The sequence below is a fragment of the Mytilus galloprovincialis genome, chromosome 1 (assembly GCF_965363235.1).
Source record: "Mytilus galloprovincialis chromosome 1, xbMytGall1.hap1.1, whole genome shotgun sequence".
Lineage (NCBI taxonomy): Eukaryota > Metazoa > Mollusca > Bivalvia > Mytilida > Mytilidae > Mytilus > Mytilus galloprovincialis.
This window is the reverse complement of record NC_134838.1, coordinates 73,612,808-73,634,859: the sequence shown is the minus strand read 5'-3', so window position 1 is coordinate 73,634,859 and position 22,052 is coordinate 73,612,808. Positions and strand designations below refer to the sequence as shown.

Here is a 22,052-nt window from a genome sequence, read left to right as displayed (position 1 = left end):
TTTGCGAGTATGGTCTTGAAAAAGATGATAGTCCGTCGAAAAGGGGATGATAAATGGCTGACCTATGTTTAGAGAGAGACATATCTCTTGCAATTAAAAGACACCCTTGTAGATTTCGGAAAAGACCCGCTAATGCCGCTACAAGGTTTTTAATATACCAAACAGCGTGCTGCATGCTTTAATTTTTTTACAGTCAACACTTTTGAATGTATGTTGAATCATAAATAGAATGAAATTCAAAACAGTGTGGCTGTGGCTGTTGATTGACAGATTAAACTCATCCATTGACTGGGACAATTTAGGTGAACGTTTGTCTGTAACGACCACTGTTCACGACGTACCTACGATAGACATTTAAACTGTGGGGTCACCAAAGGTTTCTTAACGCCTTTAATCATAAAATAATTCGAAAAAAATAATCAGGAATAACCTTTATGTTTTGATTTATATAATTGATATAAATCAAAACATTGTGTTATTTCTGATTAATTTTTCGAATTACTTTATTTAGGTGTTGAGAACCTTTGGTGACCCCATAGTTTAAGTGTCGTTTAAAAGTACATAGTGAGCAGTGGTCGTTACATACAAACGTTCAACTAAATTGTCCTAGTCAATGGATGCATTTAATGCGTCAATCAACAGCCACAGCCACACTGTTTTGAATTTCATTCTAATTATGAAATTATTGATACATAGTATGGACTTTTCCAACACAATTTTTTTATGTGATATCGTGTGAAATAGCTTTCCATATTCTCGCGTGTTGATATTTTTTGGTTTCAGGTACATCAAAATTTTTACCATAACCACATGTTTTAAAAGCACGTTTAGCGCGGTGAAAAATATTAACGTTTATACGTATAGCTTTATCTGCATAGTAAAATAGCTGATTGCAACTATAACAACATTTTTACAGATACAATGTAAATACTAGTATATGTTTTATTCAAAATCTATATCAGACGAAATAACCTACTTAAATTTTACCAGGATTGAATAATCACCAATATATGCCCGAACCCATATTAGTGAATCCAGACTGAACTCCTAAATCTCCGGGATCCTAGATATTTTACTTCGGTTCGTAATATGAGGAAGGCGCTACCTTAAATGCCAGCTTTATACCAAGACAATGTCCTATATATATTGATTGGTTGTTGGTTGCTTAATGTCCAGTGGCAAATATTTCATGCATGTTCAGGGCGAATGTCCTAGGCTACATTAACATATAGTTTTTGTCTAAAATAAAATAAAAAGTTTTGGTAGGAGATGCAAACAAAATAATGTGTTTTAATTAATTTATCAGTAATTTGTGCATTTTTCCTACAATGTGTACTCCTTGATAATGTTGACGTCAGTATAATGATCAAGAAAATGTATTTGGTAAGTATATTCACAATTGACATGCGCCAGTGCGTGTCAAAAGGATTTTTTCCAAAAATTGCACTTGATTTTTCTCTCTCACAGAAACACATGAGTTATTTGGTAAATAAAACACTTGAAGTTGTCATTGTTTGAAACTTTCAGTAATCATGGTAATCAAAATTTAGTTTTAAGCCTTTTTGAATGGTTCACTGATTGCGTGATAATTTTAACAGAAAATGTACAAAACACTTGATATAAAAATTGCACTATCTGCAGAATTATTGATAACTTTCCTTACTATTCACAAGGACATATATTCTAACATATTGTCCATGCTATTCTGATCTGAGTTTTTATTCATACATATACTGGCAAGGCTGGTGCTGTTCCAAGTTGTCTTCTTTTTCTGCTTCTTGAGAAGTATTTGTTTAACCTGTTCAGTCACTATAAAGTGTTACAATTCTTAGGCCGTGTCTGTTTTTTTCTTTGTTTTGCGTCAACTGATTCTGAGAAAACCTACCAGACAGCAAGGAAAAAAAACACACACAAAGAAAATAACACAAGAGTCTGCTTAAGTTCTGGACTGATTAACAGTGACTTTAGATCAATACTGTCATATCTAAGTGAAAGAGCAAACATGACAAACAGGAAATTTAGCAATGTACAAACTTGTAATGACTATATTCTGAGAAATGGCCTTGGTATTTCAAACATTTCCCATTTATACTGAAGCCTTTGAGAAGAGACATGTTTTGATCTGAGATGTGTCATGTTGTATTAAAACCTATGTATAATCAATAATTCCCTGTATCAAATCAATAATGCTTTAAGCATGAATTATCTCCCATTTGCAGAGTTATCTTCCTATAATTGGAATACTTTATGTAAACTTTTTGGCAATATATTAATATTTTGTTCTGCATACTTTTTTTTCAGAAAATAAACTAATGAAATTATGTTTTATATCTTAATATCTTGTGGAATTAAAAATGTACATACTAATTTATCCTATCTTATCAGACAGTAGATATCATTTAAAGAAATTTATTAGAAATATTTGCAAAAACTACTATTTTTCATTTAAAAAAGTATAAAAATTTATTTCAATTATAAAATAAGATAACTGTGCAAATGGGAGGTAACTCTTGCTTCAAGCAAGTAAGGAACGCCTACTGTAAGACCTGTACCAAGGAAGAACCATTACAGTGAAATTGGTTGATCTTTTCAATATCAAATTTAGTGAATCTTAATATTAAATAAAAGCTCTGATACATTCAAATGTTTTATTAATTGAAAACAATTCTTAAAACAAAATTTAAAACAAATAAATCAAAACTTAACATGAGAACTAAAGTATAAACTTAACAGGAGAATTAAAGTATTGGCTGAATATTTATATAGTTTTTTCACAAAATTTGTCAGTCAGCTCAAAGCTTACATATGCACCAAACATTTTAACAGCATCTATAGCCTTGAGAGATGTATTCATATCAATTTTTTCCCCGTTAGAGCTAGATGAAACATAACATTTTATCAGAGTTTTATCCCCTATGGTGATAGGTTCATTGAATCTTGTATTTAACGTGTCTCTTATGCTGGCTACGTAAAGGCTCTCTAGGATCTGAGAAAAAGTTTCTGTGCCGGCGAGCGGAAAGGCATATGGAGCCAGAACGATCCTTTTATCTTTGAAAAGTGAAACACAAACGATCTCGCTCGCCGGCACATTTATACTGGCCATTTCTGCTGTCACATGTATCGAAGTCAAGATCGCTTAAACGCTTTAAATAAGGAGCGTACTTGTTATTTAAAGCGCAAAATAGATTTGAGTATAATAATACACAAAAACACGGCTGGAAAAACCCGGAAAATACGGATTTTCTACTGACGAACAAAAAAAAGTTTGTGTTTGTTTTTGACACAAATTGGCCGAAAACCTACCCGCACGCGGACGCAAAACAAATAAAAAAACAACTATGGCCTTAGGCTGTGAGCTACCATAGGCGGATCCAGGGGGGGGGCTTTCATGGGAAAAAACTTCATTATATAGGGCATGACTGGAGCACCCCCCCCCCCAGCCCCCATGTGAGGGGGGCCCTTTCATGGGAAAAAACTTAATTATATAGGCATGACTGGAGCCCCACCCCCACCCTTTTCTTTTCAGGTCAGTCAGTGAGTCAGCGGGGCCCCTTGACAAGTTCTGTATTCGCCACTGGCAACATGAATAACCGTGATCACATTCAACAGTATAACCAACGTCATTATCACTGTTCTTCCTTGATGTGGGGAATTATGCGGCAGATGAACACAAGTATAGTCATGGTCAACCAGTGTACCGGAGTTAACCCCGCATGCCGCATGGCAAAAAAATCGAAATGTATTGCTTGCGGAGGTTTTTTCTGTGTTCCCATGGCTGGACGGAACTTTTACCCTAAATATGTTATCAAAATATGATTCTGAGACTTTTAAATGAAGTACCAGTGATTATTTAGGTAATTTGTTTTGACCTCACTCATATTATGGAAAGTCAAAGCAGACGAAACATGGCGTCAAATTTTGTTGTCCTAACTTCGGTAATTTCCGTGGTCATGGTGGTACAATAAAATTTAAATTAACTACACAAGTTGCGAAAATATCTGAATTCTTGTTTTTGTAAACAAATAAAAATTCATGTCGTATTTAACATTGAAATATTCCGATCTGTCCCGTTTTTTCAAGTTCGCGTTGAAACGTTAAATTCGTCCGCCATTAAAAAAAATCATCGTACGAGATTTAACGAGAGTGACGAAACTTTTCAGATGGGTCGTGTAGAGAGAGTTATCGATCGTTCTTTATTCCAAAACGATGCTTCTACCATAAGTGCCAGCTAAAGCTGGCATATTATTCAATCATAATATATTTTGTAAGTGTTGTAATAAGTGGAATATTCATTTTTTAAGCATTTGTGATTTTTCTTTATGAACAACCACTAAGTCTTGTAACATAAACCCCGAGTTGTCTAATGGTCCCACTTTCTTATTACAGAGTACCAAATGTCTGGGAAATTGCTAATAAGAAAAAAAGCTCATATAATGATTATAGATAATCATGTTATATCTGTATACTTATTCATCATCCTATTATATATAATCATTTTAACAAAGTTTTCATTTTATCTATATTATATGTTATCACATTTTTTTTTAAGCTACATGTTTCGATTTCAATAGCACCTCAGGTTGTACAGTTGCATCACTACTTCTTCTGTTTATGGTGTTGTGAGTTAATTATAATTCTTAGACTAAATTGACTTGATTTTTTCTTTTTTCTTTTTTTTTCTATAATACAAATTTGAATTATAATTCATTTCTGAATTCATGTAATAGATACTCACCAACATCTGTTGCTCCGTAAGTATCGATGCACATATATCAAAAACATGTGTGCACGTATTTGTTGTATATCTGATTATGTTGAAATCATACAATCCGGAACTTCTGTGTCTTATGTAAAAAAAAAAAAAAAAAAAAATGTGGTATAATTGCCAATGAGACAACCCTCCACAAGAGACGAAATAACACAGATATTATCAACTATAGTTCGCCGTACGGCCTTAACATACCGCATAGCCAGCTATAAAAATTCCCCGAAATGACAAATGTAAAACAATTCAAACGAGAAAACTAACGGCCTAATTTATGTACAAAAAATGAACGAAAAATATATATCTGTTTTAAAATATGATTGTTATTTTTATCAGCCTCTTTTGTTCTTGCAACCAAGTATTTTATTTATATAGTAAGACTATTAACCTGTAAGTCCTTGATGCACCAAACAAAAAGATGTAATTTTACAGCTAATTGGGTGGTAGTAGTATCATTTCATGCAGGAAATGAATAGTGTATCTCGTTTCTAGATATAGGAAGATGTGGTGTGAGTAATAATGAGACAGTTTTCTATTCAAGTCTCAATTTGTAACAGTAAACCATTATATATTTCAAAGTAAGGTCTTCAACACGGAGCTTTGGTTCACACCGAACAGGAAGCTATAATGGAAAAAAATCGCTAGTGTAAAACATTCGAACAGGAAAACCAACGCCATAATTTATATAAAAACGAAACATTACAAAAAACCTGAACCACATAAAATATATGGGTACAACATTGTGTAATAATCTTCATCACTATAAACACTAACAAATATGTCAAGAAAGGAAAACAAAAAGGCATATAGACAAAGCGAATTAGCAAAAAATAAAAGACAACTGTACTAGTATACATATTTTTTAAGGGGACAGCTGAAGGACACCTACGGGTGCGGGAGTTTCTCGCTACATTGAAGACCCATTGGTTGCCTTCGGCTGTTGTCTGCTCTATGGTCGGGTTGACACATTCCCCATTTCCTTTCTCAATTTTAAGAATACAAAAATTTACTATAGCACAATAACACAATGATGGGATGCATAAGTACCAAGCCACGATAAATGGATATTACCAACAGTAGAGTACAGAAATAATCTTCAAAGACAAATGAATAATTGTAAGGTGTACATGTCTGCCAAGACATTATAAACACATTGGAAATGTTCGTACCATTCCTGTCATTTTGTTAAATAGTTTGGGGAAACATGTGCACGATGTTGTGAATCCTCGCCACCCTAAACTCCGAAACATATAAATGAGCCAAAAAAAAAAGAAACATACAAGACTATCAAAAGCCAGAGGTTCCTGAAAAAATTCGTCGAGTTAAACATGTTCTGTGATACTAGTATCTCAAGCCTCCTCTATAAATCTAGCCAAACTGGACTATAAAAAACGCACATCAATACGCAATAACATGCAGTAAAAATCAGTTTAAGAGAAGTTCGAGCAGTCTCTTTCTGTACTTGCAACTAAGAGAAATGGATGCAATTTTCTAGCTTTATACATTTTTGTACCTTACTTTGGTCTATGATCTTATACAGGTGAAATACAGACTGCATACTTTCTACATAAGGTCACCTGGTCTTGTAGCATATTAAATAAACTGACGTTGTTCCTCCTTTTTTGTTTATAGACATTGGCGGAGCAGTTTTGTGATTACAACAACGTTAGAATATACAGCTGTAGTGAATTATGAATAGAACAGGTGCTAATCACAAAATACAACTATAAATGTTATTGATTGTGGTCAAATCGGGGAAATATTTACTGACATGAACATTTGTAAAATACCTACCTTCCATTAATAAGCTGATAATTGGGAAATTTCTGAGTATTTACTTATATGCGTTTGCACTGTTAACAAAATAAAATAATATCACATATCAAATTTTATGTAACAAGATAAGATAGTTTGCAACTCTTCGTTTATAAGGTAAAGTAAACATCTTAATTTTAACTTATTGATAAGTAATCACAAAAATAATAATCTTTCTGTTCAGGTTCATTTTATCACACTAAATACATCAGTTGTTTTTTTTTGTTTTGTACGGGGTGTAATGATGATGCGTTATGATATAGTTGCAGATGGGTCATTTGAAGTTTGATATTTTTTATTGTAAAGATACGATATGGACAGATGTTTATCGTTAACACCAATATGTACGATCACTTATTGAGGTGTTTGAGAACTTTGTATACGGTCACAATGACGAGAACCCTACCCTACATTGCTAACGTGCTTTATTCATATGCCATTAGGCTGGCACTTCTCTAGTCTGTCATTGAGATCAACGAGAGGATTGATGTTTGGCAGTGCGGAAATGTAATCGCCGATCGGACGTCGGATAAAAGCTCTACAGAGCTTATGTTGTATTGAAATATGTATAACCGACTTTAAATAAATCTTTTATGCTGATGCTTTTTATGTTTTATGGAATGAGACCACTAAATCCGAAGCCGATACTTTCCGATTTAAGTTTAAATCTTTACTAGTTTAAAACTATCTCAGTATCATTAGGTGGCCTGTTGAAAGTTAAAAAAAACTAAAAAAAAACAAGTCCAATCAAACAGATCCTCTTCGATGTTGCTGTTCAATACCCACTCTTCATCCAGATCGGCTCTTTCTGCAAAATATAATTCTTTTTTTAATTTTCTTTTTGTCTCGAATGTGAAAGAAATGTTTTGCTGGCTCTTACGCAAACAACAATAGTCTTTCAATTTATACTGAAGAATATAGTAAATATTATAAAAGGCCATAAAGTGCGATTAAATAAGTAAATTTTTTGAAAATTTCAAATTTCTCTGACTCCTAAGATATTTCAACAGCCTCCTTCCCAATTTGTTTGGGCTGTTGTTAAATTGACAAATGATCAATGCTTAAAGAACGTAAGTGAAAATTTAGTTAAAATTAAATTAACGATCATATCCGATACCATTATAAGAGATTTAAAAAACGGTAAAACATAGGCAATATTATCTGATTTAGATTAATTAAAAGTATGAGTTAAATGTTAACGTAGATAATTCTTTATGCTATAGCTAATTCTCTAGTACACGGTGGGTATGGTTGTCCTGCGAGAGAACGTACTGTGCTGGTGATTTGGTCCTGACGGGTGCTGGTGGGTCCTGATTCTGTGCTGGTGGGTTTGTTTACATTGTATCAGAACGGCATTAAAACGACTGTTTTGTTGCTTAATTTTTCTCTGATGCGTCATAAGTACCATGCAAAGTATATTACAACAATATAAAATTGCAAAAGTCGTGCAAGTTCGTTAAACGGAATTGTCCTGACGATGTGCTGGTGATAAGAAAAACGGTCCTGGTTCTGTGCTCCTATGTCCTGGTTCTGTGCCTTTATATTTTAGTTAAAAGTGGCAAATATTCAGTCAAGATCATTGATGCTGTACTGTTATTGACTACTAGTAATTAACTGCTGTCTGCTTTCTTGAAATTGACATTGTTATGAATCTGTTTACTGTTATTATGAGAGAAAAAAAAAACCTATTTTTTATTCTTTTTATAATTAACTGTGATTTTATTTATTGGCCTGTTAATGGAACCCTTCTTGCCCCCTTTTAAGATAAGAAAATATGTTTACGATTTTCGGGATTACGATCATTTTGCAAGATCGCCAAAATACGTTGTAATTTATACAATACTTATATAAAGTAGATGATGTTGTATGTTTGTTGTCAATGGACAAATTTCCATAAGAAACCAAAGAAAGTATGTGTTAACAACCATACGTCATTGTACGACCTTCAACAATAACCCATAAAATAAAAATGTAAAAGGTTTTGTATAAAAATGGAGAGCAAAAATATAGAAGAAAGGACTTTCTGAGCGTTTGAATCATATGTCTTTAGCAGCTTAAAACACATTTGTTTGTGAAAAATTGAGTGCTGACTATAAGAATGACAATAGTATTGCGGGTTTGTTTGTTTGGTTTTTTTTGGGGGGGGATGGGGGATAAGTTAGAGCGAGGTTACAGTGAAAGTGTTAAGCTTGGAATAGTTTCCCGTAAGATTTAAAAGTTGTATTTTAAAAGAAAAATGTATCTTACAGCTATTAAGAATCACTTGCTGTATCTGTAAGATTTTTTCAACATATTTTTTTTGTCTGAACGGTTATCAGGTATTTTTTTCGAAAGTTCGATAGAACACTAAAAAAAATCACTATTTTATGAAAGGGCAGACTAGAATATGTCAGAGAATATGTCAGAGAATGAAGACGAGATAACCTAGAGAACATTAACAAAACTAAGATTTCTTAGCTTTTTCATTTCAAAATTCCAAAATAAATAAATATTTTTGATAAAGAATTACAGGGGAGGAAGTGAACAATGTGTCCTACTTTTCTATATTTAAATATTTTTATGAATAAAAAATCAAATGTGCCTTAATTATGATTGAAAATGAGTAAATGGAAAAACTACCAAACTAAAATACATTTTTATTTTAATATTGGTAATATCACTAAGCTTTTAAGTTTTGTGTGTCAAACACACCATCTCTGTAGTAATGACTCCTTATTAAGATATTTCACATCTCCATTTTTTTTCTGCATTTTTTTATATTGTGAATTCTTAGTATTATTATATTAAAATGTAGACTTAATTTATATTTAAAAAAACTGAATCTAAAGCCAGATAAATCAAACATTTTTGTTTCTATCTATCCGTTTTCAGGACTTTAACAATCAACGTAAACACGCCTGGAAAGTAAAATGCGTACTCGGCTGTCTGTAATCGACCATTTTTAGACACCCTCCTAAAAAACAAGCCGGGGTGGGGGTTTAGAGATGCAAATTAAGTACTTAGATCAATATTTTATATTTTCGTGTATGATTTATCACCCCCTCCTGTGGCCTGTCAATTACGAAAATGTGCAAACTGCAATAGTATCAAAACAGCACAGACAATGAATAATAGAGATATAATTTTGTACATATACATGTATCAAGGGGAAACTTCTTGCAAAGCATTATTATTTATAGTTCATTATTGTATTTAGTAGAAAAAGAGAATTTGGTGAAAATAAAATCACTATTTTTGTAGAAAATTCACAGACCTTTGTACAGAAATTTTTGTTATGTTTAGCATGGGATCAACACAAGGGTACATTATCCTTAAACATCTATTTAAAAGTATTTGAAACTAACGTTTGTGCCTTCAATTTCAAAAATTAAAATATCTCGTAACTTCATACTACCAATTGAGTATAAAACAAGTAAATAAGTTTAAAAAAGAAATTCTTAGATTAAACACTTAGATTTAACTTTAAAAAGTCATAACAGTTTAAAACAATACAAATCTACACACACAAATAACTGGCTTAATTTCAACTGATTTTCAACCCGAATCGCTATAAGATCATATATAAGCTCTACTGTGTCGAGGGATCGTGTGAGGTTCATTTATTGTCTTGGCGTCCGCATTACAATGACCAAATGTTACCAAATGATTTTTTCAAGAGTGAATCTAGGAAAAATAATATTCATCAACAAACCAGACCACTGTCTGTTAAAATGTATTCGAGTTTTTAGTTACAGCCGATTCCATTGAGTATGTAGGCAAATGTTATATCTTTGGTTAGCTTGCTTGTTAGCTAAACCGTGAAGTCATTGTTAGGTAAGGTCTATACCCTCCTTTCGAATTAGCCTGGTCCTACAGACAGAAAGATGTGTCATTTGTCGGACTAGTCTACTCTTAAAGTAGGGTAGTTTACATAACCTAACAATGACTTTTCTGTTCAGCAAGCAAGATAACCAAAGATATTCCCTTTGTCTACACACTCATTGAAATCGGCTTTAATATTGCAAATGTTCAAGCAATTAGGGCAAAACTTACCGAGTAAAAAAAATCGAAATGTCTATCACCTTGCACATTTCAGAAAATTCAGATCAGATAACGAAACTGGGTCCAGCAACATTTATAAGCAATTTAAGAACCTTTTGACCTTCACAGTTTCCATTCACCACAAATATTCTCGTTACAACGAATCAAATACCAGTTGCAGCCTTTTGTTTATCTATTAATATATGTATACGGATAAAGTTATGAAAGGCAGCAGGGTCACCAGGGTGAGGAGTCCATGTCATCTGAAATAAATGCTAAGCATAGATCTAGAAAGCGGCAGATAATCATGGCATTAAAAAAACTCTCTTCTTTTCGACTTTTTTCGAACAAATTGACACATAAAATGAATAATATAGTATTATGGAATTTTTAACTTGTGTTCAATTCATTGGTTACACCTTTTACTAGGATAACAGTCCTGTCAAGTATGAGCTGGGTAAAATATTTCAGAAAAGAAGATGGAAATGTGAAAGTTTCCGTGCGTCAGGTGCAACAGCATACGAACAGCTAACATGTCTCGTCAGGGTGGAAGCTAAAAAGTCCACGAAAATTTGATTTAAAACCTTTATTCGTTCCAACAAAGATATTGTGATTTTGTTGAGGATTTAACCATCTACGACAACAAAATTTCTTTTTTGTTTTAGAATTTACAGCTCTTCTATAAATATATGCAAAGCAAACCATTGATTAAATTGCTTGCTATGATTGTTTGGATGTTTGTAAACGACAGGTAAGTAGTCTGTTTACTATATACTACAATTTTATTTGGAAAATAAACATTAACTTCAATTCCTGCCAGTTTGTATTTGTCCAATCAAATCCCAGTATGTATTGAAACTCCGCCTACCTATTGTTTGAAAACATCCAAGCAAACATAGCAAGCAAGTCAATCAAAGTTTTTTTTTGCATGCTTTTATAGAAGAGCTGTACTATATAATGCAAGGAAGCGTTTAAGTCTTTCGCCAAAAAATACTATCAATTTCTTTTTGTCCTATGTAAACTTACGTACCATTTCCTTCCATTCATGATCATTAAATTGAACTGTAAAATATTGCTTGGTACCTTCTTAATTCCTTTATGAGTCTTATGTAAACATAATTATGACAATAACTGTTGTGAGAACAAGATTCACTGCACACTTTTAAAGTTCTGCTTCATCAAACATTAAAATGTGAACTTAAGTTTTGAGACTTTTTTAATCTACACGATTGGGATTTTTGTATATGAGAACATGGTTTATCTATTAGTTGAAAATGCGGCTTTGAACTAGCTTTCAGTACCTGCAAGCATTCGTTATTCAATCATGTGTGTCTTTGTGTTATTATTTTATGTAATAAATTGTTGTGTTGGTACACCACTGTAACAATGAAGGAGGAAATGAGGAGGGTTGGTTGGGTGGAAGTGGGGAGGGGTATGCGGAGCGCTAACAAACATGTCTATGCGGCATTGGCTTTGATCATTGTTGAAGCATCAATGTAAGGGGCATTTAAAATATCTTAATACAACTATTCTTATTTTAGATACTATATATTGTTATCTGATATTGGACGAAAGATGTTGCCCTTTTATGTAATTATTTAATACAAGTTACGATCATTTCAAAACACATATTAAACAGCCAAATGGATGCACAAGAGCTAAAATAGGAGTCATAGATCCTATTGACAACAATTATCTGCCCAATTTTATTGATTTTGTAACATTTGTTTCAAATATGACCAACTTCTTATCCAAAATCACCAGCACCGTATCAGGACCCACCAGCACAATGACAGGACCCACCAGCACAGTATCAGGACATGAATAAATTGAGAAAATGCTAAATGTTAATAAATTGCAATGTTTTTTCACAAAATAGTTTTGTCGCGTGGATTGCGGTATAGAAAGCGGACTCTATGAGCATTTTTGTTTTATTTTTTCAGTTCGAGATTTTCTGAAAATGAGCATTTCTGTGTTACGCTTACTGAAAAAGTTTAGAGGGTCAACTTTTTAATGGTTTACATATGAACCCATAAGAAACAAAATTGAAAAATCTCAACCGTTTTCTTCCATTTTTTATGAGTGAAAACGTCAAAAATCATTATTTTCGTCTTTGTTTACATTTTTTCATTGATCACCAGCACCCGTCAGGACCAAATCACCAGCACAGTACGTTCTCTCGCAGGACAACCATACCCACCGTGTAGTATATTTTTGGAAAAATAAATGACAAAATGTGATGAACATGATTATACACGTGCCTCAATTGGTGAACGATCAATGATAATAAAACTATCATTGATTATTCTTTTCTATATATCATGATGTTATGAAATCATTGTTTATAAAATAAGAATAATCAAGATTTTAATGAATAAAGTTATTTCGGTTTCAAAAAAATAATTTTATAAACTATCTGAAATTATTTCTTGCATACTTGAAGCTGCTACCCAGACGTTATCAAACGTCGCCAATTTATGTGCAAAAAGTTGATGAACCCGTCGTATTAGTACGTCTAGTCCTTTTAATAAAAAACAAAAGTTCATTGGAAGATACCAAGACCTTGTTTATTAATATTCCGTTTGTTGATAAATACTTCGTACCAACTTCACAAATAATACAAGCAGGTCTTAATATATAGATTCTGGGTACCGACCTTGTTAATCATCTCAATAACGAGTAATCACGATCTTTTATTTGTCTTTGAAAATTATTAACATTTACTGATAAGTCAACTTTTGGTAATATCCTATTGGCGTGTCTCGGCACTTATGCATCCCGCCTATGTGTTGTTGAGCAGTGGTAATATTTTGTATTCTTGTCTTTCGTTTTTTCTAACGTCCTTTATTTACATGCGATTATGTTTTTCTTTGATGACATATCTGTTTATTTTTATAACACAATGCTGACTGCTGTACCCCAATTCTTTTTTTTTATACTTTTACCTGTTATGTAAGTTTGCTTTGTTCACACATTATTGTGAAATAATAAAGTTTAATGCAACTGTCATACAACTAAGAGGTTTAGCTACTTCTAGACCATTTTCTACATAATGAAATGACTGTACCAAGTCAGGAATATGACAGTTGTTTTCCATACGTTTGATGTGTTTGATTTTATGATTTTAACATTTGATAATGGACTTTCGATTTGAATTTTCCTTGGAGTTCGGTATTCTCGTTATTTTACTGTTATGTTATAAAATAAAATTGAGAATGGAAATTGGGAATGTGCCAAAGAGACAACAACCCGACCATAGAAAAAAAACAACAGCAGAAGGTCCCCAACAGGTCTTCAATGTAGCGAGAAATTCCCGCACCCGGAGGCGTCCTTCAGCTGGCTAGTCTATAGTTATTAAATAAATTTGACAGAAACAATTACATATCTGCTATTAAAACCCAATATTCTGAATATAGAAAAAAAGAAAATATTAATAGGATATCTGTTATCCAAAATATTCATTGATATTTATATTTATTTATTTTATTTTATTTTGGGGGGAGGGGGTCCTCAGATCGGAGCCTTTTTACAGTTACGTCGTATTTGGATCATTAAACTAATGACAATGAAACTGTTGTTTTCTCTAAAAATCACAAAAACAAAACCTACTGAGAATAACAATTCAATTCAAATATTTACTGTCATATAAACTTAAAACATATATAAGCTTGTGACAAGTTATATGAATGCAAACATACACAAAAATATTTCAAAAACAAAACCATAGGAAAACATATTCCGTGAAACATACACAAAGTAAAAAAGCAAAACAATCTATTTATATTTGCTTCTAACCTGTTTATATCTGTTCTATTTGCATTCATTTTATGCAATTATCTTGGTAAATAAACTCATCATAGATACTTGAACTAAATTTTATATATACGCCAGACGCGCGTTTCGTCTACAAAAGACTCATTAGTGACGCTCGAATCCAAAAAAGTTAAAAAGTCCAAATAGAGTACGAAGTTGAAGAGCATTGAGGACCAACATTCCTAAATGGGAGATAACTCAAATGTGAAACATTTTCTATCGCTCATTAAAAGTCCATTATTCGTTCCATACGTATATACAGTTAACTTAAATATTAGATATGACGCAATTTGGATGTATATATAAGGTATTGGTGGCGAATGGGTAAACAACACAGTCAAGATTACTACAATTAAGATATAAATACACTTAACAAGGAATAAAAAATACTGTTCTAAATTCAGATAACCAAGGACAAAATTTACATATTCAGAAGTGTGAATTGATAACAAATGTGTATCCAAATAAATTGTCTTTGTATTAAAGATGAAAAAAATCGATGAAATTGCAGAAAAAGTACTTTTCCGTAAACAGTGCTAGAATTATTTTTTTGGTCCGTTTTATTTTCTCTTCTGTGTATTCCAAAGAGGTACATGTAGTTTGTGTATTCAAAAAGATATTTCAAGTCATGGATTTTTTTTAAACCAAAAGTAATCAAAACACACTATAAATATGTGAAACACTTCCTATCTCTTCTAAGTATGTCCCGCTAGCCTTCCGATTTCAGACTAGAGAAGATCTGTTCCTCATATGAAGTCGAAAATAAAACACATCGAAACAAAATATTTTATTAAAACTCTTTATTATTACTTTTCAAAATGTTATTTTTAAATGATATAACATTGATGTCTTTTTGCAGATTTCTTAACAATGGACCTTCTTAAAAGTAATTAGGCTTATTTTGTTAAGGCAGCTAGCAGGAACTCAACGTCAATCATGATAAAAACTACCCACAACGAATCAACGTCAACCACCATAAACCTTACCAACTATGAATTAACGTCAACCACCATAAACATTACCAACTATGAATTAACGTCAACAACGATAAACATTACCCACAATGCATCATCGTATACCATGATAAACAGTACCCACAACGAATCAGTTAGCAGATGGAATTTAGCATTTGAAGACCAAGACTTCGGACAATCATGGATCAATCTAGTTGTTGGATGCATATTATTAATGACTACTACCTTATCAATATTTACAAATGGCACTTGCTTGTATGTTTTCTTCATCAAAAAGCGATCCATGTTGACCAGGATAAACTCGTACATAGCTGTCGTTTGTATACTGGCTTTTACAAAGGCAATTATTGGATATCCCATGGTTATCTCATCTAGTTTTGCAGGATACTGGCTCTTTGGTGACGCTGGTTGTATGTATTATGGATTTTTAATGACGACCTTTGGTTTGTGCACAATGTTTACTTTATCTTTGATATCTGTGGACCGGTATCTTATGGTAGTGCTTTGTAGATTTAATGGACTATCCATAAATTCATTTAGCATTTCCGCCATATCAGGAAGCATACTTTTATCAGTAATTCTGGCTATGGGTCCACTATTTGGATGGAACAAATATGTACGAGAAGGATTAGGAACCACTTGTTCTCCGGATCTAGAATTGACAGATGCTTCATCCCGATCATATTTAACGGTATTGATGATTGTCGCATTTATTCTACCACTTGCAGTTATGGCATTTTGTTACTGGAAAATATTTTCGAAGGTAAATTCTCGTTTCATATTGAATTATTGAGTATTTAATATTCTGGGTAAATTAGCGCAAGTTTAATTTATTAAGTCAAAATTGTAGGTAGGTCGATTATAAATAATGACAGCAGATGAATGCCACCTGTGTGTTCTTGGTGTTACTTTACAAAAAGATATACAAATAACAGAAACAACTCCTGCAAAATCCATAAATACATCTGCATATTAGCCATCTTTAAGTTTACTCGGGTATACAATTTGAGTGTAGCAACTTTGGAGCAGCGCCTACATACGGTGTTCAATTTTCTAAGTTGATAAGGTATTCTAGAACTTGCATTTCTTATTAAGAAAAGCTATTGAACCACAATATCCATGTGGTAAAGATGAACCCATCCTTTCGAAAGGTTTACAGTTAAACATATTAATCAAATATATATGTCACAGATGACGACGGATATGTTCCAAATGTAGGTTGCATTTCTGTAAATATTGACAATGCAATTACCCATAGGAACTCCTTTTTCGTCTAAAACTGTACCACTTTTACTATGAAGTTTTGAAAAAAATATTATCCTAGAATTGAAAGTGCATATGCACTACAATTTTTTTCAAAGGTCAAAATATAGGGCTGTGCGGCATATTTTCAACGTTTATATGCCCTGAACATCTCAGAGTTTAAACTAACACTTATTTTCTTAACAACCCCTACCTCGAACGAAGGGTTACCACAGTTTTCAATATAAACAACATGCACATGTTTATTTACTGGTAACATTCCCAAGTTATGTCTCTGTGAGATGGAACACAGAGACCATAACTGGGAACCAGTATGTAAACAAAATTATTTTTCTATGCATATTTAAGATCTCCCCAAAAGAGGCGTGGTTTGAGAACAGTTGTATTTACAAAGTGCAACCTATACAAACATTTATTTAAATAGAAAACTCTCTGAAATCAGGTTTTCTCACATTAATACTCATTTATCAGAATTATAGCCTTAAATAAATCCCTGTGTATACTTTAAGTTTTTCTTAACTGTACATTTTATACACCCTCCCCTGTTTCAATTTTTTAAACAATTTGAAAACAAGACTTTAATTATTGCCAGCTTACCCTTTTTGCATATTTTCTGATATAAAATGCCTAGAACCTGTTTAAAACTGTTTTAATAACATATTGAAAGCATATCAGAATACTATAAATGTAATGTTTAGCAGTCAATCATTACAACATTCAAGATTATATAAAGTATCCAATCCTGCCTATGTCTCCAGTCCACATCTTACTGTATGCCTATTTGTCAATTAAAGTTAACATTTTCTGCCTCAAATGGTCAATTCAGAATTCTTGTCACAACAATTCATCTATAACCATATATCTGACACAATTTAGCTAATATATATACTTGAAGTGTTAAAAAAAAGCCATATTTGCAATAGTTGTATGTATGAAGATACCAGTCTGAGATATAAATTCACTTCAAATGTTAAAGAGATGACTGCTTACATCTGATTGTTGCATAACTTCCAAGCATAATTATTGTTTTCTATATCAAGAACTTTAAAATCATAAAATCATAGCATTTACAAGTTAAATTATTTGTTTTATGACCCAGGGGGTAGGCAATTTTCTATGTTTTTTGCCCCTGTGGTCTCAAATTTCCAAAATTATCCTGCTGTTTCTAGCAATTTGGAATATTTAGTACATATTCAGGATAGAACATACTATTGTAAGTTTTGTTGAGATATTTTTGTATTTCTAGCTTGTATTTTTTTATGCCGTGGTGACAAAAATGCAGATTTAGGTGTTACGGCTAACTTTTGGGTTATTGACAGGACACAAACACCCCATAAATAATATTCAGGCAGGATCTATGAGTTTCAATGACTGCGAAGAGAAAATATAAGCACTTCTTAACAATTTAACTTACAAATATGCAAATGTTATGAATTATTTTTTTATTCAGGACTTTAAGTAAACTATGCATACTGTAAACTGTGAATTTATGCTGAGTCATCATATTTAAGGCACAGGATTCTATCAATCTTCATGAAATATTTATAAAACTTCATATTTGAGTTAACTTCTATAAAATCTGTGAGACAAAGCAAATTTGGTTAAATTCTGAATGTTCTCTTTTTTCACCTAATATAGGTTGCATTTCTGTAAATATTGACAATGCAATTTCCCATAGGAACTCCTTTTACGGCTAAAACTGTACCACTTTTACTATGAAGTTTTGAAAAAAAATATTATCCTAGAATTGAAAGTTCATATGCACTACAATTTTTTTCAAAGGTCAAAATATAGGGCTGTGCGGCATATTTTCAACGTTTATATGCCCTGAACATCTCAGAGTTTAAACTAACACTAATGTTCGTAACAACCCCTACCTCGAACGAAGGGTTACTACAGTTTTCAATATAAACAATATACACATATTGTTTTACTGGTAACATTCCCAAGTTATGTCTCTGTGAGATGGAACACAGAGACCATAACTGGGAACCAGTATGTAAACAAAATTTATTTTCTATGCATATTCAAGATCTCCCCAAAAGAGGCGTGGTTTGAGAACAGTTGTATTTACAAAGTACAACCTGTAGTTACAGTCATTTTGTTTTCTTTCTTTTGATTGTGACATCACCGAATCTGTCCCTTCAATGATCAATACGACGGAGTGTCTGTCACTAGTGGATCAAGATATGCTACCCTTTTGGAGAATCTGAAGTCATCCCTAATAAAAAGTTCCGTTTACTGCATGACGCTGTTTTATATAACCACAGCTGTTCGTTGAATACAGCCGCATACAGAAACAAAAAAAAATCAGACTCAACATTCCGTACAATCTTCATGAAGTCTAAAAAAATCCGTTCAAATTAGCATTATTTGTGAAAGTCATTAATTAGACGATCGGAAGAAGGAATCATATTAGTCCATCATGCATATAGCCATTTCTGTTGAACATGATAATTTCTAGCTTAAAATAACATGATTGCTTAAGTTCTAATAACTATATTACAACATTAAAAACAACTTAATAAAAACAACTTTTTGACTGACCGACTAGTATTTGCACTTTCAAAATAAACAAAAAACATTGATATTGTTTCTTGTTGGATTTACCAAACATTCAAGTAAAATGCTCTTAATGAAAACTGATTCAGAAATTTGTTGGTGTACGGCCATAAAAGTTCTAATATGCATTGCTGTTTAGAAGATTTAAACTGCTACACATTTATATGTGTTACACTCTTTCTATGAAATATAATAAGCAATTAAACATGAATTTTGTACGTACTTTGTAAGGTGATGGAGACTAGGAAAAATCTATTTCCGGGTAACAAACACACAGATACACCAATGTCAATGAACAGGAAAAAGAATATCAACCTGGAAGTAAAACTAGCTCTGACTTTAGTTTATATTGTGGGTAAGTTTAAAACTAACAATCAACCATAAATATTCACATAATGCTGCGAAATTTACAAAAATATGTATAAGGGTAAAAAAAAGTTAGTGTATGCGTAAATAACATGTATTACCTATAGAGAGAAAAAAAGGTGAGGCTTGATTCTCTTGAACTTTCTTTTTCACAAAACTATTTAAATAAAATAATGACAATCAAGAATTAACAAAATTAAATATTTGTTATAGGATTTCAATAATTGTATTGTTGAATCACTTTACATCAAGATTTATCTCGGGGTAAAAGATTAAACAAAGTAAAGCGCTATTTTTTATACTGTTTCGAAATTGTCGTTAACAGCAATCTGTAGAGCTGAATTACTTTTAAATTGTATGAAATGAAACATAACTTATTGTAGCATTTATCTTTGGATTATAATTGTTTTTATTACTTTAAATTCAAATATGAGTGTTTCAACAACTCTATAATTTTTACATGCGTGAATGCGACCAAAAATTGACATAACTCATATTATTTATAAAATAGGGACGAAAAATACAAGAGGGACAGTCAAACTCATAGATTGAAAATAAACTGACAACGCCATGGCTAAAACTAAAAGGACAAACAGACAAATAATAGTACAGAAGACACAACATAGAAAACTAAAGACTAAGCAACACGAACCCAACCAAAAACTGGGGGTGATATATTGTCTATACTCTAATCTGAATTGGATAATTTTGATTTATGTTTCGGAAAATTAAAGAATAATTTTCAAAGATGAAGTTCATCCATTTTAATTGATCACGCGAAAGCGCTTGTATAAAAATACATAGGAAGATACCAATATGAGGGACAATAAAAAACAAATGCACCGGTCAAAGTAACACAAATAGCATATTATGAAAAACAAAAATAGTGTTTCGAAAAGATACACAATTACTTCTCAAATAATGGCATCCGTCTTAATTGATACCTATATGCAAGATTCCTTAATGATTCTTTGATATAATTTGTGTATTACTTGTAATATTCAAGAATATTTGCTTAGTATTCAGTAAATATCTCGAAATATTATCATTTTTTATTATGTGTTTTAATCCAAGAATTGATTCGTTTCAAGTTATATTTTATTTTTTGATTATGTAGTTGCCTTCCTGCTTTGCTGGGCGCCCTATTCAGTTACCATGATTTGGGCAATAGTGGATGCAAAATCCTTAACACCTTTACTTATTTCAATTCCATCATTAGTGACAAAACTTGGCAGTTGCTTCACGCCATTGGTTTACATGGGAAGAGATCGGAAAATGCGGAGAGTAGTAAAGGAAAACTTTGAGTGTCTGAGGTCAGAAACAGAGAACATTATACCCAATCAAAAAGAAATATTTCGTCCAGCTGCTAGTAATGCTAGTAATGTTATTACATTATCTACAAAAGCACATACACATACAAAAACAAAAAGTAGCTGTAACCCGGAAAAAACGTCTAAAAGGAGTAAGTCGTCTGCAAAGACAGGCCTAGGACAAACCTTAAATGAAACAGTTGTTTAGAAAACCCCATTCGTAAACACCAAGCACCATTATAATATTAAAACGTTTAACTTTCTCTAATACATTATATTTTTATGAAATGTTGTTTCTTGTTATTGTCATCGATTTAAAATCGATATATTTATTACAGTATATTTTATTACTGAAGCAATCCAATAGTTGTTCAAATGCAAAAAGCTGCTTCGGATTCAACTTATTTATAAAAAGAAGATCAGTTGAATGATGGAGTGTTGTTATGTTTTTTTTTATTATTATTATTAGCTACGATTTTCCAAAAAAAAATTATTGCATGTTTTTTTTAGGGGGTCACAAACACTAAAACATTAATAAAAGTCTTTTCTTGTGTATATTAAATTGAGAATATCTCGGCGTTCGGTTATTTGTTATTTTACTTTTTGGTATCTCTAATTAAAAATATGAGTAAATATGGTTTTATCCGTTTACCTTACCATCGGCAGTCTTTGGAGATCATGTCGATAGTTAACAAGATGTCGTCTTATCCTTAAATACGCGAAATCCTACTTTATTACGATTTCAAATATTGCTAATTGTTTCATAAATTTATTATGAAACTTTTCTAAATCTATTAAGTGATTTTGTATGTTATCAAAGTATTAAAAAATGCCAGCCAATGAGTTCAGAAGCTAGAAGCTAATAAATTATGGACAGTGCCTTGCAAGTAAATCTTCGTTAAAAAGTTTGTAAGTAACAAAACATTCTCGGAAAGTGTTTCGTAATTTTGTAATTCTGTATCATTTGACCCAAGAATAAAATGTTTATGTAATGTGTGGGCAGGATGAATTGACATTTTTCATTGAGAACAACAAAAAATATGCACGAATTGCATGAATTGTTTTTATAGAATTTATTTTGAAACACAAAAACGATAAGTAGCAATTAACCTGTCGTTGCAGCAGGTCTATGTCACGCTGTTGATTAGGAAAAACAAAAATGTT

General features: G+C 32.1%; 1 protein-coding gene and 1 long non-coding RNA gene across 2 annotated transcripts; both read left to right on the top strand.

Moving 5' to 3' along the window:
- The first annotated feature begins 1,833 nt into the window (after positions 1–1,833).
- On the top strand, positions 1,834–3,043 carry LOC143083449 (uncharacterized). Its single transcript, XR_012980713.1, has 2 exons — positions 1,834–2,579; positions 2,799–3,043. It is a non-coding gene; the product is annotated as an uncharacterized LOC143083449 (long non-coding RNA).
- Positions 3,044–6,629: 3,586 nt separating this feature from the next.
- LOC143044523 (visual pigment-like receptor peropsin) lies at positions 6,630–21,321 on the top strand. The gene is made up of 4 exons (XM_076216617.1): positions 6,630–6,697; positions 15,273–16,150; positions 19,444–19,567; positions 20,696–21,321. Exons 2-4 carry the CDS (start codon positions 15,350–15,352, stop codon positions 21,094–21,096), a joined length of 1,326 nt encoding a protein of 441 aa, XP_076072732.1. The 5' UTR covers positions 6,630–6,697; positions 15,273–15,349; the 3' UTR covers positions 21,097–21,321.
- Positions 21,322–22,052: the final 731 nt, after the last annotated feature.